The sequence below is a fragment of the Danio rerio genome, chromosome 25, assembly GCF_049306965.1.
Source record: "Danio rerio strain Tuebingen ecotype United States chromosome 25, GRCz12tu, whole genome shotgun sequence".
In the NCBI taxonomy this organism is placed as follows: Eukaryota; Metazoa; Chordata; class Actinopteri; order Cypriniformes; family Danionidae; genus Danio; species Danio rerio.
The window spans coordinates 21,251,776-21,279,134 of record NC_133200.1 but is presented as its reverse complement, the minus strand read 5'-3'; the positions used below and the strand labels follow the sequence as shown (position 1 = coordinate 21,279,134).

At 37.1% G+C, this 27,359-nt stretch overlaps 2 protein-coding genes across 3 annotated transcripts; one reads left to right on the top strand and one right to left on the bottom strand.

The window, feature by feature from the left end:
- The first annotated feature begins 435 nt into the window (after positions 1-435).
- cnot4a (CCR4-NOT transcription complex, subunit 4a) lies at positions 436-21,529 on the top strand. 2 transcript variants are annotated; one of them, XM_692417.9, is made up of 13 exons: positions 436-656; positions 2,404-2,626; positions 8,811-9,008; positions 10,200-10,286; positions 11,382-11,483; positions 12,700-12,825; positions 12,921-13,042; positions 13,172-13,381; positions 13,488-13,545; positions 16,308-16,563; positions 16,646-17,077; positions 19,796-20,029; positions 20,112-21,529. In XM_692417.9, exons 2-13 carry the CDS (start codon positions 2,453-2,455, stop codon positions 20,429-20,431), a joined length of 2,319 nt encoding a protein of 772 aa, XP_697509.2. In that variant the 5' UTR covers positions 436-656; positions 2,404-2,452; the 3' UTR covers positions 20,432-21,529. The 2 variants fall into 2 exon arrangements, with proteins under 2 accessions (XP_697509.2, XP_073799165.1); XM_073943064.1 differs by having other exon boundaries at positions 436-728.
- A 208-nt stretch (positions 21,530-21,737) lies between these two features.
- Positions 21,738-25,643, bottom strand: tmem178ba (transmembrane protein 178Ba). The gene is given in 4 exon segments (NM_001128746.1): positions 21,738-22,223; positions 22,331-22,468; positions 24,496-24,612; positions 25,220-25,643. Coding segments are annotated over 4 exon segments (894 nt in total). The 5' UTR covers positions 25,602-25,643; the 3' UTR covers positions 21,738-21,966.
- Positions 25,644-27,359: the final 1,716 nt, after the last annotated feature.

Genomic DNA, 27,359 nt, shown 5'->3' with positions numbered 1-27,359 from the left:
TTTCGTTGTTTTCTGTTACTTTATAATTTGTAAAAAAAAAAGAAAAATGTGTAGCCACGAGAAATGTACACTCTTAAGTGGAATCGTTGTACTGTATTTACTGCTACAATAAATAGATTTGAAAAAAATAATTAAAAATAAAAAGATACAAGAATTGATTATAAAACCAAGGTATTTTAAAAAAGAATATATATATATATATATATATATATATATATATATATATATATATATATATATATATATATATATATATATATATATATATATGTTTTTTTTATAAAATCCTTCTTTTAATGAAAAATATTGTAACTCGTGTCAAGTAATGGTTTGATAACACTTTCTATCAGTTAGCGAACCAACAGTAACAAAAATAAACTTCATCTCCCATAATGCATTTCGCATCTTGCGCAAACTCAGTGAGAGGCGACTGTTACTGTATTCCCTCCTCATTTCAATGTAAGATGGTGGTAAGAATCTGCTACCTAAATAAACAGTAAAACTGAGTAGGAAAACATCTAATCAATACTGAACATCTGAGCTGTGGAATAGTGCTCAATCCAATTTATAAAACGGGTAAACCTGATCAGTTGAGAGGCAGAAACCCCCGCCTAAACTTGAGTGGAATTCCTGCAATACAGGACCAGCTAGTAGAAGTGAGTACCCTGCAAAACAACTGCTTTAATCGCGATCAGTGCACCCGAATGTAGCTACTTCAGCGGCTATAGGTGTGTATACATGTGTTAAGTCAGACTAACTCCATGGTTAAAACGTAAAACTCATGGTTTAAGTAAAGCGTGAAGTTAAATGTGGACAGGCGGTGGTTCCTCCTCTAGTCGCCGGGCCGATCAGTTAGGAGAGCTGCAGGCTTTAGTTGAGTGTAGGCCGCAAAATAAAAACGTCCTGAAAACACTCGTTGTTGACAAAATGTGTGTGAGGAAAGTCGATTTTGTTATTTCATAAGTTTTTAAAATTACTTGCGTCTTTAAGTTTGTGTGTTGTTGCTTGTGGAACAGTAAAACGAGTGTTTTATGCGTTGTGTTATGTGCCGCACGTCAGCTGAAGTCTGTCCCGGCTGTGGGAGGCTCCTGACCGGCTTTCAGCGCCAATGACGGGCTGCTAGACATGACTGTTGTGAGATGTCAATAATTGGGATTTGCGTATCGATCCATAGATATTAAAACAAGGATTTAATCCGCTTTATGTTTATTTAACGGTATTCTGAAGCAGAAATTGGCTCTATGGAGGACAACGATTATAAACAATCTTACTCAATGTGAGAGATTGGTGTGAAGTTTAATATACGATTTCGCTGAATTGAATATTTAAACACATGATTAAATGTTAGCTAAGATGTTTCTAAAAGGGTTTGTTGCGATACAAATGCCACTCATAAACAAAAAAGAGACTGAATAACGCTAGTGTTTTGTTCTGTAAAATGTAAAATTGCGTTTGTGTTGTGTGTAGAAACCTTTACTGTAGTTTATGCAGTTTGTATCTGTACATGACTGTGAGTACAATGTGAATCTAATGTGACCCAGTGGTTCTATTCTGCAAACTCCATACATCAGCATGTTTATAGACAGCTCAGCCTACTTGCTATAACGCTAGTAACGTAAATAGAATTAAATATTCACCTAAATAAAGAAAATTGCTTTAAAAGTACTCATCCTCAGGCCTTCCGAGATGCAAGTGACTTTTTGGTTTCCTCAGTAGATGATTTGAAACTGTGGATCTTGGTGGTTTAGACAATGCAAGTCAATGGCTACTGATAGTCAAACATTCATATACAGCAAAAAAAACAAAAACAAATGTAGCATCTGTGGCACCTTTATGTGACGTTTAGGACTTATGAAGTGAAATAACTATTCTGTTCAAGAAGCTGGGCATTATTTACAATATCATTTGTTGCCTTAATTCCACTGTTACAGGAAACTAGTTATGATAACTGTTTTCAAGGTATACTGCGGTTTGGAAAAATCAAGGTTTTAAAACCACCAAAATGTTCTGCCATACGGTTCCTGTGGTATACAGTATGTAAGATTTATTTATTTATTACTTAAGTTATTTATAAACAACAGTATCTCCAGCAGAAAAGGTATCCGAAGATGCCATTTAAATTGTAAAGAAACCAGTGTATTGTGTTTAAAGGTAAAAAAAAAAATGTTGTCTTTTACACAGATATTTAAAAAGAACATATTTTAGAGCAGTAACCACAATTTCATGAAACCATCATATTTCTATCTGAGGTTTTTATGCCGTCAGAATCTTACTGTATTTGTAAATTTATTCCCATCCCTTTATTCTAATGTGTGTTAGCTTGATGTTTTGTGCTTCTATGAGTTAACTGCTTGCTGTAATACAGTAAAGTGGAGTTATCTTTTGCCTTTGGGTTTTCATCAGCACCTTGGCCGACCTGCCAGAGACTTTTCCCAATTTGCCGTGTGATAGGATGTCCCGCAGTCCAGAGCTGAAAGAAGACCCCATGGAGTGCCCACTGTGCATGGAACCTCTGGAGATTGATGATGTCAACTTCTTCCCCTGCACCTGCGGCTACCAAATCTGCCGTTTCTGCTGGCATCGTATCCGCACAGATGAGAATGGCCTCTGCCCTGCTTGCAGAAAGGTAAGAAACTGTTTGAGTTTTTTTTTTTTTTTATCATGAGTTTATAATGATTCTGCTGACTTCTGCTTGTGAAATGCATGTTGCTAGCCTTTGTCACTTATTTTATAATAATACTTTTTTATAATTATAAAGATTCTTTAAAGCTGCTTCTCAAAGCATAGTACATGAGAAAATCCTAGGACGCAATGTAGCTGCATTTATGCGATTATTAAAGTGAACAAATGTTAGACTAGAATCAAAGGTAACTTGAAGGTCCCTCGTTTTGGATTTAAAAAATATAACAAAAATGAAGTGATCAGCAGGTTGTAGTAGATTCTCAAATGGTGACAAATATTAAAGTATAAAGGGCCTAAAACTAAGCTCTGAAGGTTAATGAAAACTCAGAGTATGTTAACATTGAAATAAGAGAAACTCTGGGTTTTACGTTTCAAAGTGGCAGGTTAATCAAACTGGAGAAAGAAAGGCCTGTTTCTGAAAGAGAGGTAAGTTACTGTGGTAACTTACTCTGTGAACCTTACCTGGTCAGGAGCAGGTTTTATTCTCTAAACTCTTGAGTTTTTGTCGGTTTCCTTCCATTTTTTAAAGACAAAGCGGTATTTCTCACATTAGCCTTAGACATTCATTGCCTACATTTCAGTCACACAAAGAACAAATTTACGAGAATGGCTTGTCCTATTTTGGCTTTTAGATTCAATACCATAGTTTTAAGTATTACCGTTGATAATCCTGCAAAAAATAAATAATTACCTTAAATTCACTGTCCTTCGACAGGGAAATGTACTGCAACTTGATTAATGGGATTATCACTAATTCTAAAAACTATTTTTTTTAGTACTGCTTACATTCTAAATGTCATATCAACCAATACCACTTGATCAATAAAAAGGCAGACACACAAGTGCACATCTATTAAAACATTTATTTTTAACTTAAATTAAACATTTCCCCTAAACATTAAGTTGAGGTTATATGCATTCTTGTTTTGTCAGATTTGTTGTAGAAACTATGCTGGAGACAATTTTATGTAATTTAATGTAATTACATCTGGAATAGCTTTAAAATTACAGCCAATCCCCCACTTTTTTAATGAAAAGTCAATAAACGTCACACATTACATAATTTTTTAATTGAACTTTAAATATTTTAAATGTAAACTTACACATTAACTTAAGCATGTATGTTTTCCCATGCTAACGGTCTCTGTTTTACAAATGCGTTGGTGTTGCTTTTTATTTTTATTTTTTATAATATATAGTCATTTTGCTATACCTTATAAGTAGGGCCAGATGGAATCTGCGGACATTTTTTGCTATTTCTGCTTAATTATTTTGGGAGTATTATAACTAAAACCTTTAATATGTGAAATAAAAAATAATATCTTAAAATAATATATAATATAACTTTTATTTAATGTTTAAAATGCAAATCCAATTAGAATCACATAGCAAGTCTCTCATATAATATCTCTACTAAAAGACTACTAAAAAAATATTACTGTACAAACTGCATTGTGCAAAAATCAGATGAACATTTTCACATTAGTCAATTATATTACTGTAATTAATTTAAAAACCGAATAATTATAGATTTACACACTATTACTCAAATAAACAGAATTAATGATGAGCTAAAAATCTGCGGAAATCTGCAAAAAATCTGTGCGCACATTCCATGTGGACCTGCTTATAAGTTCAGCTGGGGAAAAAATGCTGATCTCTTTTTTTCAGATCCTGCCATGGTGACTCGTAATATCTATGCTCCTTTGATAATGCCTTTTTATAGTCACAATGTGTGTGCTTAACTCTGAATTAGTCTCCTCAGACTTGATTGACCTAACTCAGATCAGCTGTTCTGAAAACGAAAACTCTGAGTTTTTAATCTCTCGGTAAGTCAACTCAGAGTTGGAGTTTAAACTCTTGAGTTGGTTGAACCTCCTTACTGAAACAGGCCCCAGAACAAATCACATACCTATAACCACTAATAGAAATTAACTGGGAATAGTCAGTAAAATAGGATTTGAAGTTGTTCTTGACACACCAAAATCTATGTGTTATGTGTTTAATTGCGAGATCTAAAACAGTTGTTCTTAAATGTTGTTGTCCTAATATACTGAAAGAGAAATCAAAGAGTGAATTGTTTTGGTGTTTTTTCGAATTAGCCTTAAACAACGAGCACATAGAGGTTGTTTAAGGAGTTTGAAACTACTTGCCAAAGGCAAACGATGACAAGGAAACCTTTAGTGCTGTATTTTATTTGTTCAGTCTGTTGTGGTCACATGTCTGTGAGTAAAAATATCAACACAGAGAAGCTGCTGTCGTTGAAATTGAAGTGTAAAAAAAAACATTGACACTTTAGTCTGCCATGAATAAAAATGTTGTAACAGACTGCCCTGTCAAGTGTATGTGACTTAATATTTGTATAACAGTAGTGAATGTAAACACTGAACATATAAAAACAAATTTGGTGATGTTTATTTTATTCATTTTTTTTTTAAAGGAAAACATTTCTAAATTAGTAACAATTATATTAGGTTAGATTCAACTTTATCTTCAGTATAAATGTTCAAGGCAACGAAATGCAGTTTAGGTCTAACCAGGAGTTCAATAGCAGCAAGTGCAGGATATAGGGATAAGCTATAAAGTGCAACAAAAGACTTTTTTTTTGTTTTTTTTGTAGGTTTTAAAATATTTGATGTGTGTGCTAATTTTGTATGTGTGCGATTGTACGTAGCTCCGGAGCCAGTCCATCAAATGTGCGTTGGTGGCACTTTCGAGCCATTTTGCCACACTCTCTTCCGAAACCTATAACAACATAAATTTTCGCCACCGAAGAAGAATTCCGATAGGGCCCCTAATTATAGAAAGACCATGAGTAATATTTACAGTTGTATATACTAACAGATGTATGTACTATAAACATTATTTATGGGTTTTATTAACCTACATGTATATGTGCAGTAGGTATGTACAATTCAAGATCAATTACTGCAGTGAAGTGAAATGTATATGTACAATTTTAATTGTGCAAATATTAAATAGTGCAGTGATTATGTGATTATATAAAGGGCTGGGGGGATGGTGGGCAAAGAGTCAGTTATATATAATTTGGATTTTTCCATTTTTAATATTAGTTAACAAAAAACCTTAAAACTTAAAAGTCACCATCATCCACACACTCATGTTTTGTTCCAAACCAAAAAGACTTTTATTTATCTTTAAAACACACACACACACACACACACGCACGCACGCGCGCACAGACCATTTCAGTGTGGCAATGTCAGTGGCCAATGAACATTTCCTGCTTGTTGTCTTGTCAAACTATTTCATAACTCTAACAAGAGGCAAATCAATCATGACTTAACATAATCATTATTTATCGATATGTGGACCTTCTTGGATTTTCAGAAACTATGAAAAATAAAAATGTAAAAAAGGAAATACGTTAAGACCATTGTTATTGTTTATTTCCTCTAAAATGGTCTATATTTTTATGAAATTTGAGAGATTTACCTAGTGAAAAAAGTTTCACAAAGTAAAATAAATCCAAGTTTTCTGAAGAGGCATGACTGCTTTCTATGAACACATTTCATTTAATATTTATTCACATATAAGCACAGATTTGACCACATCCATGTAGCTCATAATATCTAGGGAATGAAAGCTCAAGCTTGTGCTTGATGAGCAAGTTGTACTTTATCATCAATTCTTACAATCTCTTTCTCAAAGTATCGATGAAAGAATGGATGTTTAAAGAAATGACAGGCATCTATGAAGTTCAGTGTTGCCCACTTAGCAACGTTGCCGCTAGATTTAGCGACTTTTCAGTCCCTGTTAGTGACTTTATTTCAAAACGGTGCCTAGTAATAAATCTAGAAACTTTTAGACAAATGTCCAGTGGGTATGAGGTGTAGTGTTTCTAGTACAGTCAGACCTTTTCTCTCCTCCTGTAGCTGTGCTGAGAGAGAATGAAATGTGACACAGACATGAATGACAATGACGATCATATATCTGCTCATTTGCTTTAAATTTAAAGAATATAATTTGACCATTTATTCTTCTGCACTTCTATTACTCACAATCACAGAGCTTTAGTGGCATACCAATTTCTGGTGAAATAGTCAAAATAGAAAGTCTGAGAGACTATACTGTGAATACACTGCATTGTATGAATATTGTTTTACTGCATTCAAATGATAATAAAATTAATCTCAAAATCATGTATATAATTTATAGTCCGAGTATAAATACCGCTTTATTAAACACATATAATTCTAACGAATACTAATTGAATGGGACAACGTCAATTATATGCAAATTTACGCATGACCTCATCCAGCAACTTTGAGGTACTTTTTGGGTGGAACTTAGCAACTTTCCATTAAAAATAGTTGCCAACAGTGCTCAAGTTTTATTACAAATATCTTAGGCCCCGTTTACTCAATAAATTAATTTAATAAATAAATTTAATGAATTTTAGTTTTAAAAATGCTTAAGTTTTGCTACAGTTACGCCTTCCGTTACACTACCTCAGAGTTTTCGGACCCCAAAAATTAAGCATTTTGGAAACGCTGAAGAAGCTGTTTTGGTATTAAAACTCTGCTGCTCTATGTCAGTGTGGATGCCGACATTTGAGTCACCTGATTGGGGATTTTTCTTAATGTCAGGTACATAAATTTAAGACTTGCATCCTTTCCTTGTAAGTTCAGACAAGTTTATAACAAAATGTGAGGACACATGGTCACGTGCGTTTTTAGCTGTGTAGTGTGGACGCAGAGGTTTTCAGAAACGCTAAGTATGCCGCCAGTGTGGACGTGGATTGTTTTAGTTTTAAAATTAAAATGTTTTGATGTAAACAATGCCTTTTTTTGCTTGAAAGATGTGTAAAAAGTTCATTTGAAATATTCAGTTAAAATGTTAGATTGCTGCTTAATGAACATCTCTTTCTTGATGCAAAATTTAGCGAATTGTCAATGTGGTTTTAAGCAATAAATTAAAATAAAATGTTCATTATACAAAATCAGTTATGTTCACTTCAAATGTTATCTAATTAGCAGCTTAAACCAGGTTATGCAATTATTAAATAATCCTTTATGGTTGTAGCTTGTCAGACCATACGAACATGACTTGTCATAATGAGACTGAATGACAATCAAGACTCTTCTGGACTTCAATGTCATCAATCCAAGACTCATTCAGTAAACCAAGCTCTGAAGTGATACCAATACTTGTTTGCTATATCTGTGCAGAATTTTGTAAAGTAGCTGTGGATTTATGTGGAATAGTTTTGGATAATAGGAGCTAAAAGCCTAGCACATAAAAACAAAAAATACAATCAAACTCAATTTAAAACCACTTATTTGGTAAACAGAGATTCAGCAGGTCAGTTTTTTTAGTTTATCCACTGAAAGTTTAATACATGTTTACATGTTTACATCCACTAAACGTATAGTTTGAAAGATGGAGTCAAAATCTGCAAATTTCTGAGCGTGCAGATTCTATGTGTGCCTAGTGATTCCTTATAGCAGGGGTGTCAAACTCAATTCCTGGAGGGCCGAAGCCCTGCACAGTTTAGTTCCAACCCTGCTCCAACACACTTACCTGTAGGTTTCAAACAAGCCTGAAGGACTCAATTAGTTTGATCAGGCGTGTTTAATTAGGGTTGGAACTAAACTGTGCAGAGCTGCGGCCCTTTTGGAACAGAGTTTGACACCTGTGCCTTATAGCAAACATAAACAATCTGTAGAATTTGTTATTGTACTCCTTATGTACCAGATTTAAAGCTTCAACATTTCCCTGAGAAGTTCTGTGCTTCTATTGAATTTTGATTTGATGCTCATCGTGAAAGATTTCACTGCAGGACAGTGTTAGAAATCTGAAAGACTTCCAGGAATTCATCAAAGGAAAATTTTGATCGCAATGACCAATAGTCAGCGATCAATGACCAAAGATCACCAATTTTAACCTAAAATTATAGGAATTGTTTTGGAATTTGTTTTTCCAAAATTCTGTTTAAAGCATTGTTATGCCACTTTCTTTTCATACTGTTCTTCCCAAGTCTAAAAGTGCTGTATATCATTTGACTAAATAGGAAAGTCTCAGCCTGAAAACTTGACCTATTTGCAGAGTTGTTTAAGCAGGAGGATAGGGTTCAGTTGAGGTAACCAGCTCTCTGTGTTCTGTAGCCTTACCCGGAGGATCCTGCAGTATACAAGCCACTGTCACAAGAGGAGATTCAGAGGATAAAGAACGAGAAGAAGCAGAAGCTGAACGAGAAGAAGCAGAAGGTGACGGAGAACCGCAAGCATCTGGCCAGCGTCCGTGTGGTGCAGCGGAACCTGGTGTTCGTTGTAGGGCTTTCTCAAAGGCTTGCTGATGCAGAGGTGACCACTCAAAAAACTTACTACTTACTTTTGTTTTTGCTATATAATGATGTTTACTCAAATGATTTCTAAGGTCTGTTTTTATTTGAATGTGTTTGAGAGTTATGTGAATGCAACTGAATGAAAAATGCACAGATATTTTGGATAATGAAAATGTTCTGTATTAATAGTTTCGAGGGGCTAAAGTCACTGACTAAATAGTGTAACATTTAATTAGTGCATTTCCACTGTCTTCCATTTTATTCACACATGATAATATTTTTTTCTTCTGGAAAAAAAATCTTACTTGTTTTAATTACGCAAGAATAAAAGCAGTTTTATTATACACTCACACGTATATGTAATACACACACATACAAAGAAACAAACTATACTAAATAATTTTGTTACAGATATTTAAATTTATTTATAATTTGTATAATATACATATATGTTTTATATCTAAATATAAAAAAAAATTAAATATCTGTATGCATGTATTTTTATGTACATAATAGCTATTATGTTTTGCCCAGCGCTATGTATGCAATGTAATATATTAAAAAAAGTTGAATTAATATTTTCCAAAAAAAGACAAATCATCAAATTTGTTTTATGAAGAACTGCCAAATAACAAATTACTTTTAATGAAGCCTATTATTATCAGCAAATTTGAATTTATTTGATTAAACAAACTTTTTTGCTGTTTTTCTTGCTATTTTCTTTTTGAATAAATTCTGATATGCAGATTTGATGCTAAGAAATGTTTTGCTATTATAAATGTTAATTACTGATTACAAATCCTGTTGTGTTGCTTACTTTTAGTGCAAATTAAAACCAGAATTAAATTTATTTAAATTTTTTATTTTTTTTTAAAACAAATTTAATGTTAATGAATAACTTTTCATGTCACTGTTTTAACAATAATACATTTAATCACTGTGTATGTTTATTAAAGTTACTAAACACCTAAATCATATCTGTAAATAGTGTCACTTTCTGTGGTAGGTAAAAAAGAATAGCTCAAAAATAGTGTTTTCATCAGTGAGTCGTTTGCGATTTGCTGAAAAATAGGAAATTCCCTCCCTCAGAGTGATTTCACACTTTGATTGTGTGATAAGTGGCCGAACCTCACCGTTGTGTCTGTTTTGTCATTCATGCAATAATTCACCTCCATAATCTCTCTCTCTCTCTCTCTTAATCGTTTCTTAGGTTCTAAAGCGTCCAGAGTATTTTGGCAAGTTTGGAAAAATTCATAAAGTGGTCATCAATAACAGCACGTCATATGCAGGTTCACAGGTAGGAAAAGCTCTCCTTTTTGCTAGCCTGATGCACACAACTCATTAAAGGAACCCTCCACTTTTTTGCTGATAGAGTTAAACATTTGAGTTTTACCACTGGCAGGAGTACTTTTAGCTTAGCATAAATCATTCATTCGAATTAGACCATTAGCATGCTAAAAAAACACTTGATAAATAAAAAAAAAAAAAAAAAGCTAAAGTCTTTTGTGTTAAAATGATGGGATTTTTTTGTTGTTGCTTTTTTCCTAGTCTGATATGGCTAGGAACTATACTCTCATTTTGACATAAAAAATCAAGTAACTTTTGGCTGCAAAATCTACCATGGCTGTAGCAGGTGAAGTAATGTTGTGATGTACTACTGAAAACTTAAGCTTTAAGTAGGAGATTTATCAAATTTGTGATTTTCACAACGGTCTAACCCGATTCAATGATTTATGCTAAGCTAAGCTAAAAGTTCTCCTACCAGATTCCGAGATTGGCTAAATAGATTAAAAAATGGTGAAATTCAACTGAGAGTTGAAAATTTATATGAAAAAAAAAAAAAGTGAAGTGAAGTGTTCCTCGAAGACTTTCTCGAATTAAAATGGTTCTAAACTTTTCTGAATTTATTTTTTCTTTTGAACACTTGCCAGATATTCTGAAGAATGTTGGGGGAAAACAGCCATTGACTTGCATAGCATATGGAAGTGTCAATGGCTGTTTTATTCCAACATTCTTCAGTAAATCTTCATTTGTGTTTAAGAGAAAAAACAAATTTAAACGGGATTTGGAACAATCAAATGAGTTAAAAAAAACAAGAGTAAATGATGACAGAATAACATTTTGGGGGTTAAACTATTATCTTAAAGGCTGATTTATACTTCTGCATCAAGTGTATTTGTACGCTTCTCACGCATTTCCCTCACCGTGTTCAAGATAAGTAACTACACGTCAAAACAACATGTAGCGCAAGCTCTGTGATTGGTCGGCTTGGTATGCACTGTGGATCACGCTGATCACTCGATGCAAAAAAATAAACCAGCCTTTAGGCTACAGCAAAACAGTCGAGTTACGAAAACGTTTGTATTTTTTATTATTTTTTTTGTCTCCACAGGGTCCTAGTGCTAGTGCCTATGTAACTTACATTCGTTCAGAGGATGCCCTTAGAGCAATACAATGTGTAAACAATGTCATAGTGGACGGTAGAACGCTCAAGGTAAGTGCTAAGTCATCAGAATTTGATCTGTTTACACAGTATTTTCACGTCAGGGCTCCAGACAGCAAGTAAATGGATGTATTATGCAATTTTTGTTCATTTTGTTGGCGGTTTTAACTGGTGCTACTAGCAATGTGCCTTGTCTGTTGCATCTGTAAAACATTAAACATCTGAAGGAGAACAAAGCAGCAGTACTCGACTTGTTTGAACCAATTTTAAGCTAACTGCGAATGTTTAATTGCTGACTAATCTTGAGTTTACCACATGGTTCCAGTCACAAACCGCTAATGTCAGATTAAGATAATTTTTTTATATATATATATAAAAGGATTAAATTAGATTAAAAAAAGTTTGAAGTGAGATTAATGTCTATGACATTCTCCGCAGCACTGATGCAGAAAAACAAGAGAAGCCTTGTTTCAGACCACTATTGATCAACATTTACTATGGGTTGCTAGTAGCAGTGTAACTGTAAACATGATAATATGGTAGAAATGCAGGATATTCTATTATGTTATTATTATTTAGACATTTTAAATGTGTAGCAGAACACAACTGGAGTCTATTTGTTTTGATACATTTTTGGTTATTATTTTAGTGTAGTTATTTTAGTTTTAGGTTAAATAAAAAAATGTGAAATGTCTTGCCAGCTTAGCTACGTTATTATGTAAATACATAGCTAAATACATTATTCATTTTGAGTTAAAATGATTAAAAATATGTATAAATAAATTAAATTCATCTTTATTTCTATAGTGCTTTTATAATGTAGGTTGTGTCAAAGCAGCTTAACATAGAAGATCTAGTAAATTGAAACTGAGTCAGCCTAGTTTTCAGAGTTAAGAGTTGTGTGTGTGGTTATAAAAGGTTTTAGTCAACAATAATAGCCCTGATTTATACTTGACATTTTATTTTTATTTTAAATAAAAAAATACATTTAGAAACCATATAGACGCTACTTAAATCATGGTCATGTAGTTCTTTTGGTTGTCATGATCCACAAACGTAGAGATTGTTAAAATCTGCCCAATCTGTGCGAATTTACATCTGCATCCCACAATTCAAGCTCTCGATTCTGTCAAATTATTAATATTACACGATACATCTGTAGACATTATTCTGGAGCTCTGTTTATTATGTTAGTGATCAATATTTATTTGATCATTCTGTCACCTTTTGATGTTGATAGTCATTGTGTCTCTTGCTTTGTTTGAAGGCTTCATTAGGTACAACAAAGTACTGCAGCTACTTTCTTAAAAGCATGCAGTGTCCTAAACCAGACTGCATGTATTTACATGAACTTGGCGATGAGGCAGCTAGTTTTACAAAAGAAGAAATGCAGGTGAGGGTGCATGTTTACACCTGATAACTTCAAAGCAGAAATTGAATTTGTATGTCTGATTTTGTTGTTTAACTACTATGTATTGTTTTTGTCAGGCTGGGAAACATCAAGAATATGAACAAAAGTTACTCCAAGACCTTTACAAAGCAAACCCCACCTTTTTACTAACCTCAACATGTGGGGAGAAGTCAAAGAGCAAATCCAATTCCACTCAGCGGTGTGTTTTTGTTTTTTGTTTTTTCTTAATCTCACATGCTCAATTAGACACCCTTATTTTTCAGTTATTGTATTGTCTTAATGTTTAGCCTGATTATATTTTCTATCTTTCAAATGATTTCATTTCCAGGCCCAATAGCACCAATAAAGAAGGATGGCCCTCATTACAGAATTATGGGAAAATGGTGAACGGTTTAACCACAGAGCATCGTAAGTCTCCTCCTCTATTAGACTGCCTAACAGACTCCGATCACATGACTCCAGACGAACCAGACCTTGAACAGGGAACAGAGCAAAACACAGGCCTCCCACCCTTCCCATCAGCCTTAGAGCCTACCAGGTACAGCAATATCTGTTAACTTACAGCAAGTGACTCCTAATAATTATTTTTCTTTGTTGAATGTATAAGTGCATTGATGCATGCTTATCGCTCTGTTTCGTTTCAGTCCGATTGACAAACCATCAGAACCCATAAGTATAGGAAACGGGGAAAATATATCACAGGTAAGTGCTTAAAATGTTCAGTCTGTAAAGGTATGTTCTCACTTGTAGTTTGGTGTTTAGACTAGAATAAAATTGTTTACACTGTCATTTTTAAGGCTGAAGCTAAAGACACAAAACAAACAAAATTGCTTTCATGATGTATATTTTAGGATGGAAAATAAGATGCATCTAAAAATGCTAGGCTAAGGCCCAATCCCAATTCTATTTTTGTACGCCTACTTCTTGGCCCTTGAAACAGAGTGTGAAGGGAAAGGGCTTCCAAATTTACCCCTAATGCCTGGTTCACACTAGAGGATTTTAAGCCTGATTTGAGCCCGATTTGGAAGTTAACGAGCTCGCCGACAGATCGGGCTGTGATCGGGAAGAAATCTGCGGGTGAACGGCGCTCGCCGCTCTTTATGTGTGAACTACTAAACAACGCATCAACGAGGCTCGCTGACGCGTCGCCGACACCTCGCAGACGGTTATCCAACATTTAGCATGCTAAATATTCCGGAGCAGTCGGCCGACTCAACCCCACGTGTGGTCCGATGTAGTGACGAGCGGCAGCCAATGAGAGAGCATATCAGCATGAGCTGAATGCCTGTGTGCTCAGGAGCTCAGCAGAAACATCTGTGATTGGTCAGAATGGGCATCGGTGCACTCGCTTCATTCTGTGTATGGTGTTAACGCAGACATGAGGGTAGGCTATATTAACAGTGGAACTAGAATTCTGTAACTATTAGAATTATACTGCTCATTCTGACTGTTCTCATATAAAACGCCATACTGTCACAACATATTTACATTCAAAGCTATTATTGAGATATTAAAATTAAGCTTTCAATGTCTGGCATCATATTTAATGACACCATTACCCTAAAAATATCATTTTTTTTGCTAATACAGCCTTTAAATATTTAGTTAAGATACTAAAACACTTAAAGGTCTTGGCTTTCATTTTCACTTTCAAACAGGAGCTATTTCACGCCACAGAATATGCTGTTTTGAAAGATATCTGAAGTAAATTATTGTTTTTGCCATCAGAAAGTTTTGTTTATGTTAGCAGGAAGTTGCTAGGCAAAAAAAATGCACACATATTTAAAGTCACAGTGAAAAGTATCAGACATGCATGCAGTCATTTTGACCAATATGGCAATTTAAGGCAGAAATGCTCAGTTTTGTAATAAAAAAAATAACAATGTCAGAAAGAAATACACTGATAGTTAGAAAGTGGCAGGGTGTTATTTGTTAGTTTTATTTCAAAGAGTTATACAATTACAAAAATTAAAAACTCTCTGTGTATCTATCCACTTGAATCTTGCAGATGAGTGATTAATCCGCTCATAAATCAGCTGATTTGACGATGTTTTTAAATGCTTTCTCCAAAGCTTGAAATGCTGTCAGTGATGTAATCAGCACACAAGCAGCCAATAGTGTTCAGCTTTTTCTGACGACTCCTCCCTCAAAATTTCATTGGCTGTGGTTTGGTAGCTTGAATGAGCTGTTGGGGAATGAGTTGTTGTCAGATCATGTAGTGTGTGACCCCCCTCTTGTGGATCATTCACAGAGTGTTGCGTAGTGTGAACACCACAGAGATTAAAAGACACAAAGTCAAGTCATGTATTGTGAACGGCACAGCGATCTGCTGATGTTTAAAATCCTGTAGTGTGAACTAGGCTTAAGAAATGGGACAGCACTACAACACCAGCACACATCATCATATGCGATCGCGATCTCTTGCTTCATATGAGATCAGACGATCACGACTGCTGTAGTTATTCCAGTTGCACTATTTTTTTGTATTTATCTTCAGGAAATCAATTTAATTTAAACCCTGGCCATATTTATCTATGTAAACACACTAAAAATAACAAAAACATTATAGCAGAAACTGTAAAAAGCTTATTCTCAGCCACTAGACTTTTCTGACAGAGTATTCGAGTGTCATCGAGTGACATATGTGAAAGTATGTTGTGAGACTACTATACAGGAGTTATTATTATGGATTATAGATGGCCAACTTTAGTGTTTTATTTCAGCTGTTTTTTTAAGCATAATGGTAAAACACGAATGTGGTTATGAATGTATTAAAACATATGCTTGTTTGTTGTAAAATTTCGTAATAATAACAAGAAATACTAATTTCCACATCGCCATGCTGCCGTTGCAGCTGGTGTATTCTGGGGAATTTTCTCACTCCTTGGTTTCGATTGTGGTCCTGAAAAATCTCAGCTTAAAGGGCTATCTAGTTCTTCCCCTTAGCGCTACGCCTTTAAGCTAAAGAGAATTGGGACAGCCCTACCCCTTCACATGAATGTGCAAAATGAGAGCTTTGGATTTGAATTGGGATTGAGCCTAAATGTGTTTGCTGTATGTCTATAATTTTGACTTCTGGTAGGTGTATAAAATGTGAAGAAGTCAAAACAGCCCAAGCTAAAATCTGTATTGATCTGTAACTTGTGACCTTGTGTAATGTGAACCATGAAATTTGTGATCCGTTACACAATTACTTGTGACTAAAACAAGTCATTTTACTTTGCAATGTGCTGCGTTCAAATTTGTGAAACTGCACGCATGTTTGTATGAATACAAACTGAGACTTATCTTTTCAGAGCTTTCAGTCCACTTGCTTGGTGTTTGAATGGATTTTACACTTATTCAAATTAACTACACTAACAGCAATCCCACCAGTTGAACCACACCTACTAAGTGTGATCACACCTTGAATTAGTTCTTATGCATTTTTTTAATGATCTGTCTGTCTGTATTTGATTTGATAGACATCCAGTAGCGATTCCCCTTCTCCTCCACCTGGCCTTACTAAACCCAGCCTCGTCGTGCCCATCAGTGTGGCTGAACTCACAGCACGGTCACCCTTTGAGGGGGCTGCAGCAGAGTCTCAATCTCTTTTCTCAGACAACAGCAATTTCAGACATCCCAACCCCATCCCCAGCGGCCTGCCCCCCTTTTCCAATTCACCACAGGGAGCCTCCGATTGGCCCATGACTCCAGAACCACAGAGCCTTTTCACCTCAGGTAGGCACATTTGGAATTGAATTTTGAACCAATAAGATTTCAGTATGTGGAAAAACCCACCGACCTTTCTTCTTTGTTGCAGAAACTATCCCTGTGTCGTCCTCAACTGATTGGCAGGCAGCCTTTGGTTTTGGCTCCTCAGCCAAGCAGCAGCAGCAGGACGATGATCTTGGCTTTGACCCATTTGACGTCACACGGAAGGCTCTGGCCGACCTCATAGAGAAAGAGCTGTCAGTCCAGGAGCATTCCCCCCTCTCCCCCAACCCCTCCTCTCATCAGACCGGCCTCCCCAATGGCCAACAGCGCTTTCCTCATCTCCAGCACAGAGGCCTCTATAACTCCTTCAGTCTACCCCAACACATGGCCGCACGTCACCCCTGGATGGGCATTCCTACCCGCAATAACCTCACACACTTAAACCACACGGCCACCGCAGCTGCACACAGCCATTTCTTAGACCTGAGCATGCCAGCCCAGCACCACAGCACCGGTCTTGGGGGGATTCCTATATCAGGTTAGGGGATGCATCTGTCTTGTACTCTCCAGTTTGTTGTGAAACACCTGTGTGGATCCTAAAACACCTGGTCTGTTGTAGTCTAGTGATACAAATATCAACCCTGTTTCTCAAACATTAAGTTACTTGAAATACATTGAAGCTGCCATAAAATCAAAACAAACCACCTCTCATAAATTTTCCAAATATGAACGTGTCTTAGAAAATGACTAATTGTCTTCAGAAAATTGTCAATGCCATTTTCATTTAGTCTTTTCTATTTATCATAAACCAACATTTGAGACGTCTTTGATTGCTTCTTTGATTACAGTCGTTACCGGAGAAAGCAATATTTGGCTTCTGAAGTGGCTCCTGTTGGCCGAGCACACCGACCGCACTATTTGGTTATGAATATGTAAGGCACACCACATTGCCTTTTTGTTGGTTTTAAAAGAGCAGTGTGTTGTGCATTTTATGTTGCTAGGCAACTACTGTATCAGTGGTCTTGGTGGTGGACGTTGGGTGTTTTTTCTAGCAAGAGTTGACCTTCCAGGCACACAGAGCGCTTTAAGTTGCTAGGCAATGACTGAATCAGTGGAGTATTGTGCACTAGTGTTGCTGTTGATATTGTTATAATTGTAATATTTAATAATATTGTAGAAATTCAAGATTTGTGAGTCATACAGCACCGGTTTACTTAAAACAGCTGCCACAAGTCTCTCCTCCATCTTCAAAATTCTCTGTAGTTGTCTTGACAACACAAAACACTGCAGGCACCTCAATAGAGACCCCGCCTCTGCTTTCATTTGATTGGAGAATGAAAAAGATGCGACTGATGTAACCGCATTTTCTACTCAGTAACTTTTTCCAACTTTGAGTGCACAGCGCGCAACAGCAAAAACTCAAGGCACAGCAGGCAGTTAAAACGCAAGTTGCGCAGGGTACATAAGATGGCCGTTAATTAATCATTCAAAAAAGGTGCCTCTCAATGCAATAAGCGCGTTCGGTGTGATCGGCTCCATACAGTGTACAAAACGTTGCTGTTAATAGAAAAAAAAAAAAAAAGTTTTAAAAAGTGTCTCTAACTGCAGAAAAATATGTTCAGTGTGATTGAAGCCTAAATCTGCAATTATAATTCGCCTTTCTGATGTTATCATTCAGAATAACAAAAAAAAAAAGCCTTTTATTTGTTATTTTTCATCATTATTTGCACTTGAATAAATATTAGATTAGGGCTTTTTTGCTTAAAATGAAGATCATGGTTTTCTCTTGTATCTGTAAATGTAAAATAAAGGTTAATATGAGTTGGCTATTATTATTAATTCTCAAATATTTAGTAAAACAACAGTAATATTACATTATTACTATGTGTAGGTTTAATGTTGGTTAAAATGCTACATTTTTTTTATAGACTTGGAATGGTGGACTTGACTAGACCTTAAATTTATCCTGGTCCTTAATTTACAGTAAAATGATGACTAAAGGCGAGGCAGTGGCACAGTAGGTAGTGCTGTCGCCTCATAGCAAGAAGGTTGCTGGTTCGAACTTCAGCTCAGTTGGTGTTTCTGTGTGGAGTTTGCATGTTCTCCCTGCCTTCGCGTGGGTTTCCTTCGGGTGCTCCGGTTTCCCCCACAATCCAAAGACATGTGGTACAGGTGAATTGGGTAGGCTAAAATGTCTGTAGCGTATGAGTGTGTGTGAATGTGTGTGTGTGGATGTTTCCCAGAGATGGGTTGCGGCTGGAAGGGCATCCGCTGCGTAAAAACTTGCTGGATAAGTTGGCGGTTCATTCCGCTGTGGCGACCCCGGATTAATAAAGGGACTAAGCCGACAAGAAAATGACTAAATGAATGACGACTAAATACAACTATTTATAATTCTGAAGTTGAATTACTGTGTTTAAGACATGTGTATGTATTTTGTCATTGACAACATTATTAGACCATTTTGTTCCACTGGTAAAATCAGACATTCGTCATTATCAGATTCCCTCTTGCATTAAGATCAACATTATATAGACTAGAATAGTTATACTGACACTTTTAAACATTTTTTGTCATGCACAACACTTTGTCTTTGTTATGAAAGAAAAACAACATCAAATGTTTATTGTAATCATAACTCTAAAATGTGATATGATCATTTAAATGATGTACATGCCGGTTTTACTTTTACTGTCGAGTGCTGCCTCCATCACGGAAAAAAGCATACATGCGAATCATATTTCCTGCGCGGTTCCCAAATGATCACTCTGCAACAAACTCAGTTATTCACAGCCTATGTAGGTTCTGTTTACTAAACTAGACATTCGCGACCGCGCTTTTGTCCTCTCGGTTGTAAACAAAATATGTGTCAGCTCATGTGTGATTTCGCAGCCTCGAATACATCATTACATTAAGACAGAAATTACATGTAGGGTGAATTTAACCTTATAAAAACAGCATGTGACACTTTTAACACCATTTGGAGGTGTCCATGTTGCTGAGTAATGTTTATAAAACAATATGAAAACTTGTGTGTCCGCCTGTATGCTTCTCTCCTAACCTGATATATAATTGGTTGAATGTAGAAAAGTTTCATTAACGTCGCATGTAGGGTCGAAGCGAGATTGCGATCTTTTTTTTTGATTAATTGTGCAGCTCTAGATTAGATTGGAAAAAGCAGATGATTTTCAAATGCCAGTTTCTTTTAGGCATGGTGTAAAGGTACAAGATATTAAACTCAAATGTGCTCTTCTAGAAAACAACGGCTCTGTGGAAAGCATTAATGTGAAAGAGTGGCAGGATGGACTACGTGCACTCCTACCAAATATCAACATCAACTTCGGAGGCCTCCCGAACTCTACCTCTTCCTCGTCCTCTTCCTCCACTTCCAGTGTGAATCACATCGGGGTGCCAATAGGCTCGGCTGGAATCTCGCACAGCCTCAGTTGGGACAGTACGGCCAGTTGGATGGACCCCGCCATCATCACAGGTGCGGTTTGTTTTATAAACCCTCATAGTCAACCTTCACCCAGTCATTCAGGTACTCATTCATGTCTGTTTTCAATCTCCAGGTATTCCGGCATCCACAGGGAACAGTTTGGACTGTCTCCAGGATGACAATCCCCCACACTGGCTCAAGTCTCTGCAGGCACTCACAGAGATGGACGGCCCACCCAGTTCCAGCGCACTTCCACAGCCCCCACACACTGGTCTCCTAGACGCGGCGGCCCACCTCTCCTTACACAGAGCAGCCTGGGCTCCTTACCTCCCTCCTCCCACACTCACCCCAAATCAGTTCCACTCTCCACCTCCAGGCTTTCAGACAGCCTTCAGACCCCAAGCGCAGACGGCCACAGACATCCTACAGAGTGCCGGCATTGACCGTCACTAAAGACAACACTTGATTTAACTGCATCACAAACATGAAACTGCAAATATACCCCTTCCATTAATAACGTAACATAAGCTCTTCTCTTTCTACCCTTTCCCTCTCCATCCCTTTCCCCATCAGGATTAGTTTGTCTGTCAGTTTTTTTTTTGAAGGCACACATACGTTTCTGTACGACGAGCACCATCAGTGCTGGGTAATGATTACAATGAAGATGCCTGGGAGATTCAGACAGACACTGAGGGTCCTTATACATGCATCTTTACACATGATTCTGAGGGGGACTAAAGTGTCTGACACTGAAATGTGCAGAGAAAACCATGAGCAGCACTGATGTGACACGCGACTAATAATGGCTAAACGGAATATGCCTAAACAAATAATGCTTCTGATTGGCATCACTTCTTCATCCAAGGTACAGACTAATTTATACTGTGAATTTTTACACTTCCTGAATGTTAGGTCTCACCATCAGGTAAGATGTTTGAGAGGTCAATCCTCCTTGGAAAGAACTCCATTAATCAGAGTTCCTTCTTAATCTTAAAGAGGAGCTCTTTTGGATTCAGGGCTTTGTCTAAAGCATCTTTGGGTTAGTATGGTGATGTGAGGCTTGACAAGCCGCTTCAGGATGACTATGCTAATCTCATTCCTTTAAAGAGAGGGACAGCAAGACCACTGTGGAAGTGTTTATTGGCTTGCCGATAAAATAAGCCATTCATACAAGGTATGAATCAGGAATTGGGTCTGGAACCTTGGGAAGGATGGTGATGGTAATAAGAAGAAGTGTCAAGGCATGATTGCAGAAAACGAGTGTCAAAAACGTGACGGCAAACACACACACACACACTAACATGCCGCCATTCCAAGGCCTACAATTAATTTCTACTCTATTTTCTTTCTCATCTGTGTGGCCATACTTAACAGTATTTATCAAACGCAATCACTCATTCATTCAGGAAGAAAAACAAATCAATGTAGACCAACATTTGGGTTTAACATGCTGCTGAGATCATACAAAATAAAAGCGCTAAAAGAAAAAAATTGACCCCTTTTCTGCTGGTCTGGAACAATGAAATCTTAAATAAACATAAGTATTCAGTGCCTCTGTTTGATTCTCTTTTGTTTTTCTCAACATGTGTAGGACACCAGGATCGTTTTCTTACATGAGGCTTTTTATTGTCCAATGATGAACTTATTGACATTAAAAACAACTACAGCACTTAATGAAATTCATGGTACTTGTACAGTGAAAAGGTCTAGGAAACTGTGAATTTGTCTTGAATTTCAAACACGGCCTATTGAACAAAGACGAACACCAACAACCGCTTCACCAAGGACATGCCCTACTCATGTCAGGATGAAAGCTTTTATACAACTGTACAAATGTGCTTTTATAACAGAGATCCATCATTCGGCACATCAAACGAGAGTCCCAACCGCCATGGATTGTGACCTTTGAGTCTTTCAACAGCTCCATGCTTTTAAAACCCATGACAAAGTTTATACACAAGTTCATGTCAGTCTCCTAACGTGACTCTTTAACACACTGTTCCGTTCTCCATACGAGACTTGGGACAGGAGGTACGGGTTGGTGGTGGAGGCTGAATCGAAGGTGCCAGAGTACAGAAGAACCCAGCAATGAGGGTTAGTCCCAGCCCTCCCCAGGCACTAAACATGGACCAGCCGTAACCATGGCTTATATCATCTGGGAGGCTGAAGAGATAACGTGGGTAGCGAGACAATTCGAAGTTGATTCCGGCCACACAGGTGCAAAGAGAGATGATGCAGAAGGTACCTGTAGTGGGACATGATACTAGTTAGTAGATATTCAAAGGCTCTAAAAACTTAAGAGAGCAAATATATGGGGAACGGTTAAGCAGCCATTTCAAATAATACACATACCTCCCATTAGAAAGAGTAGACCGGCAACGTAATGCATGAGGCCTTGCTCCCAACAACATCCTAAAAGGCCAATGGTCCAGCCAAAGAGAATAATGGATAGAGCCATGCCCATGAAGCCAGCTGTCATCCGACGCAAATCTGGGGAAGGAAACATCAAATTACTAACGGTTCTGAAGGAGTACCTTATTGCCAAGATGAGCTTCTACCTGCTCCAGCACACCTGCCCGAAGGTTTCTTGTGATCCTAAGGACCGTGATTAGTTTCTACCAACTCAACTCTGAAAGAATGTTGCAACTCCAGGCACATTATTAGGTAATGCTGCTTTAAACTCTACAGGGCCTCTATATGCTAGAGACAATTTCTTATGTAACCCAGTAACTCTTAAGGTTGAGTTGTCCATTCCTGCACCTGGGGTGATAGCATGTGCCAACAATTATATCCAACCAGCTACACTACCTGACAAAAGTCTTGTTGTCGACCCCAGTTGTAAGCAACAAATAATAACTAGACTTCTAGTTGATCTTTCGGAAAAGTGGCTGAAGGTAGATTTTTCAGATGAATCATCTGTTGAACTGCATCCCAATCATCACAAATACTGAAGAAAACCTTTTAGAACCTGCTGGACCCAAGATTCTCACAGAAATCAATCAATGCTTACATTCAGTCTGGGGGCATGCGAGAAATCTGCAGGGTAGATGTCAACAGCCTGAGGAATCAAGACATTTGTGCTGCCCAATACATTACAAACCACAGGAGAGCAAATTCGTCAGCAGGATAGCGCTCCTCATACTTCAAAGTTCCTGAAAGCAAAGACGGTCAAGGTGCTCTAGGATTGGCCAGCCCAGTCACCAGATTTAAACATTATTGAAAGAATCTTGATGAACACGGGGAGTCCTGCAATAAACTATTTGAGTCATTGCAGAGATGCAGTCCTCCAAGCTCATGGGAGCCATACACAATATTAAATGTTTCTCCACTGCACCATGACTTTATATTCTATACTGTACATTATTTCTGTTAAGTGACAAAACTTTTGTTTAAAAAAAATGAGACCTAACAGTTTTAATTATATTATTCAAAATCAAGACATGATCTTTTTTATTTTGGTAAATAAACATATTCTAGAGGCCTTTGCAATCATATAAGCCACATTTAATACCAAATGATCAACTAGAAGTCAAGACTTTTGCCAGGTAATGTTTAATAACCTTGCAAAAAAGTTTATAATAAGTCTAAAGACCCCAATTACCTGGTTTAGCTGTTTAAAGGTGCACTAAACACTTTTTGCTAAACAATGTTGATATTTAAAAGCACCAAAGCAAACATGCCCATACCCCAACAGGACCTTATCCCCTTTTTGATATCTCTGCGATTGCAACTAGATTTGCCCCTTATTGTTGATTGGCTCCAAGTATGTTTTGGTTATCGTTCTGTCAAACACACTTTTTGACAGGCAATATATATACAGGATAGTGACAGTCGAGAAAAACATAGATACCAGGTGTGTGGTCACAATTATGGTACCATAGTAAAATTGAGCAAAACCCTTTGTTCGCTATTTACACATTTAAGATTGATGAAACAAAAAGTTGTGAGGACGTTCTACTTTTTTGAAAATAGGATTTCCCAGCCCAATTATCCCAATTATTTTAGGTTTTGTCAGTTTACTGGTTAATTTGTATAAGTCGTATAGAGGCATGCCATCAAAGATCACCCCTAAACCCAACTGTCATTGAAGTATGAGCAAAATGTACTAAAATGTTTAAATGAGATGGTCCAAACTCTTACGAATGAGCCACTAAATCAAAAAGTTATGAATTGGTGATGAGATAGTGTTGGGTTATCAGTGGATTTTGCTGAAATTACTTGAACGTGACTGCAACTTAGGACCTAGTACTCCACATCAGTATTTCCCAAGCCTGTTTCTGGTGGAACACCAAAACAGAGCACATTGTGGATAACTCCCTTATCTGACCCATTCATTTCAGGTTTTAGAGTCTTGTCTAGTACTCTCAAGAGTTTATTCATGTGTGTTTGAAAAATGCGTACTGTTCAAGTGCCTCCAGCAACACTGCACTACATTTCAGAGGACCTTAGTGAGGAGCCCTTTTCAAGAGGGCCCATGACAGCACTTATGAAGACTGGAAGGAGCATCTCCCACTTACGCAGAGCATGCCAATCATCTTGCTGGATAGCCTTAGTGATGTTATAGGAGAGATCCTTTCGCGCCACTGCAGAGGAGGAGTAATAGTACTTTATAAAGGAGCAACGCTCGATAGTTCCTGCAAAAAATAAGAAAATCATTAGCATTTGCATCCAGACTTAGTGTGATTATCAAAAGAAGATGATCAACATGATGTAAGGTGGGCCCCGATAGTCAAGGTTTGTGCATACGGATATCACATTTAGATGAGCAAACTACACAGATGGTGGAGTGAGTATTGCTCATAATCTAAATTAGCGTCTCAATCCAAGCCCGGAGTACCCTAGCACACCATGTTCAAGTCTCAGAGCTTCTGCAGAGCTGATGAAATATATTAACGTTTGTAATAAGGTAAACATCCAATATGCTATGCTCAGGTAGGCTACTGTAGGACCAAGTATGAGAACCACTGGTCTAACTAAGAACTATTTTAATGAAGTGGAACCAAATGATTGTGTAAAACCAAGATATTTGGAAGTCCCTTGCTCCTACAATCCAATATTTAGAAAATAAACATGCCTGTTTATACGGATATGCAAATGACTACGACTGAAAATGCATATTGCTCCGATGCATCCCTATAGGCCTTGATATACAAGCAGTCAAGCTTATGAAATAGCATTCGTGGGTTTTTGTTATTTCAGTATTTGCTTTGCATCAATAAGCCTCAAGAGTATTTTTTTTACCATTCTTGATGAGGTCTTCGACGTCTGGGTCAAATCCCACCCTGTAGCATTTGCTCCAGAGCCCCATGTTGGTTGAATTGTAGCGTCTGCTGCACTCATCCGCCGCGCTCATGGCGAACAGCTGCCGCCGGTTTCTAGTGAGCAGCAGTCGGTCTTCCCATCGGTCCAGACTCGCTCGGCTGGCTCGCAGAGGAAGGCTGTGGGTGGGGATGTAAATGAAGCCCGGGTCGCTCCTGCGGTTCGAGAAAGTTCGGCAGCGCTCCTTGTATCTCCTCGCGTCCGTTTCGTACCAGTGGTCGGAAGAGATTGCGACTGTCAGGAAACACAAGGCGACGAGAGACAGACAGAGCCCCGTGTAGAGAAGCCACTTCCCCGTCGCCATCGTTCTGCCAGGCCGCCGATCAGCACCTCATGCTGGACAGCTCCCTTGAGCGAGGCTAACAATCAATCCCGCTTCAGCATCTCTCGTCGCGTTAAAAAAGTCAAATGGGGTAAACATGCCCTTTTATACGAAAGCGATGTTTTGACAAAAGCCCGTCCTGTGCGAGATATTTCCTCGGGTCTACACGTAGACTGTGATGAGGAGCGGGTTCCGCTCGAGCTGCTGCAGGCAGAGACACATGACAATCACACAGGAACTGAAAATCATTTAAAAATGGTGGAGGGAGGATTATTTGAAAGCGATTGCATTGGTCTAAATAAATCACTGCGAATATACATGCAGAAATAAAAATAACTTACATTTGAACACGCAGTTTTATTTACCACAGATTAGTTCTGCATGTTTAATCAGATTTTATGACAGAATTATTTTTATGGAATTATTTGAAACAGATTGCATTGATTTAAATAATCCACTGCAAAAATAAATGTAAACTAAGAATAAAAAATACAATTAAATGTTCAGTATTGTTAATTTTTATTTTTAGGTACTAATTTATATCTAGGAGATTATTTGAAACAGATTCCACTGGTTTAAATAAATCACTGCAAATTCATTCATTTTTTCAGTTTAGTCAATTTATTAATCAGTGTTCACCGCAGTGGAATGAACCGCCAACTTATCCAGCATGTGTTTTACACAGCAATGCCCTTCCATCTAACACATCACTGGGATATCACTGCAAATATAAATGCAAAAATAAAAATAACTTACAAATAGTCAGATTTAATTACCAGTTTAGTTATATTTCTGTCTGTGATGTTAGTACATTCATGCAATTTAATGTATTTTCTGCCTTGTTACTATTTTGAATATAGACTTAAAATATTATTGAATGCCTTGTAGCAAAGATGTCTGTTTGGTTTCTTTTTACAGGAGTTTTTTAACATTATTAAAAACTAAATATACATAAAGGCAAGCTAGACATTAAATTTAGCTTACAAAAAACTTATCTATAGCATATTTCTTTTTCCAGTTGGGTTATTTATAATTTGGAAGACATAAGCATGACTTTCTTCTGGATTTTGTGTGTTCATGTATCAAGTACCAACCTTTACTGAGTTTCATACCATTCCTGTGTTTATTTAATACCAAAATCAACAACAGAAATAGGGCCTGAAACTGTTTATTGTTATACATCTATACAGCATCCAAGAATTCATTTTTATTGAAGACTTAACCAAGCAAAGCCATTTAATTTTTGTGACAAATCTTCGCCTACCATATGGGCGTAAATTTGATTGTGTGTGTTGATAAGATTCTGACGGTATGATAACCTTAGATAAAAATATCACGGGTTTCATGGTATTGTGCTTACTGCTCTATAATATGTTCTTTTTAAATGTCTGTGTACAAAAAAACTAAAACTTTCCCCTCCTTTAAACACAATATATTTATTGTTTAAATGCTTTGTAAACATGTCAGGCTAAATATTTGAAATTATTTATTGACTTCTGCTGTCTGCATTTGTTTCTAAAACACAGATTTCTTTACATTTTAAAACGGCATCTTTGGAGATCTTTTCTGCTGGAGATACTGTTGTCTTGGGGCGACGCAGTGGTGCAGTAGGCAGTGCTCTCACCTCACAGCAAAAAGGTCGCTGGTTCAAGCCTCGGCTGGGTCAGTTGGCGTTTCTGTGCGGAGTTTGCATGTTCTCCCTGCGTTCGGGGGTGTTTCCTCTGTGTGCTCCAGTTTCCC

Excerpts from the sequence above, each read along its gene's own strand:
- cnot4a (XM_692417.9), top strand. The coding sequence starts at position 2,453 with ATGTCCCGCAGTCCAGAGCTGAAAGAAGACCCCATGGAGTGCCCACTG. Across the intron at positions 13,043-13,171 it reads AAATCCAATTCCACTCAGCG|GCCCAATAGCACCAATAAAG; the intron begins GTGTGTTTTTGT and ends TTTCATTTCCAG. Across the intron at positions 17,078-19,795 it reads TGGGGGGATTCCTATATCAG|AAAACAACGGCTCTGTGGAA; the intron begins GTTAGGGGATGC and ends GTGCTCTTCTAG.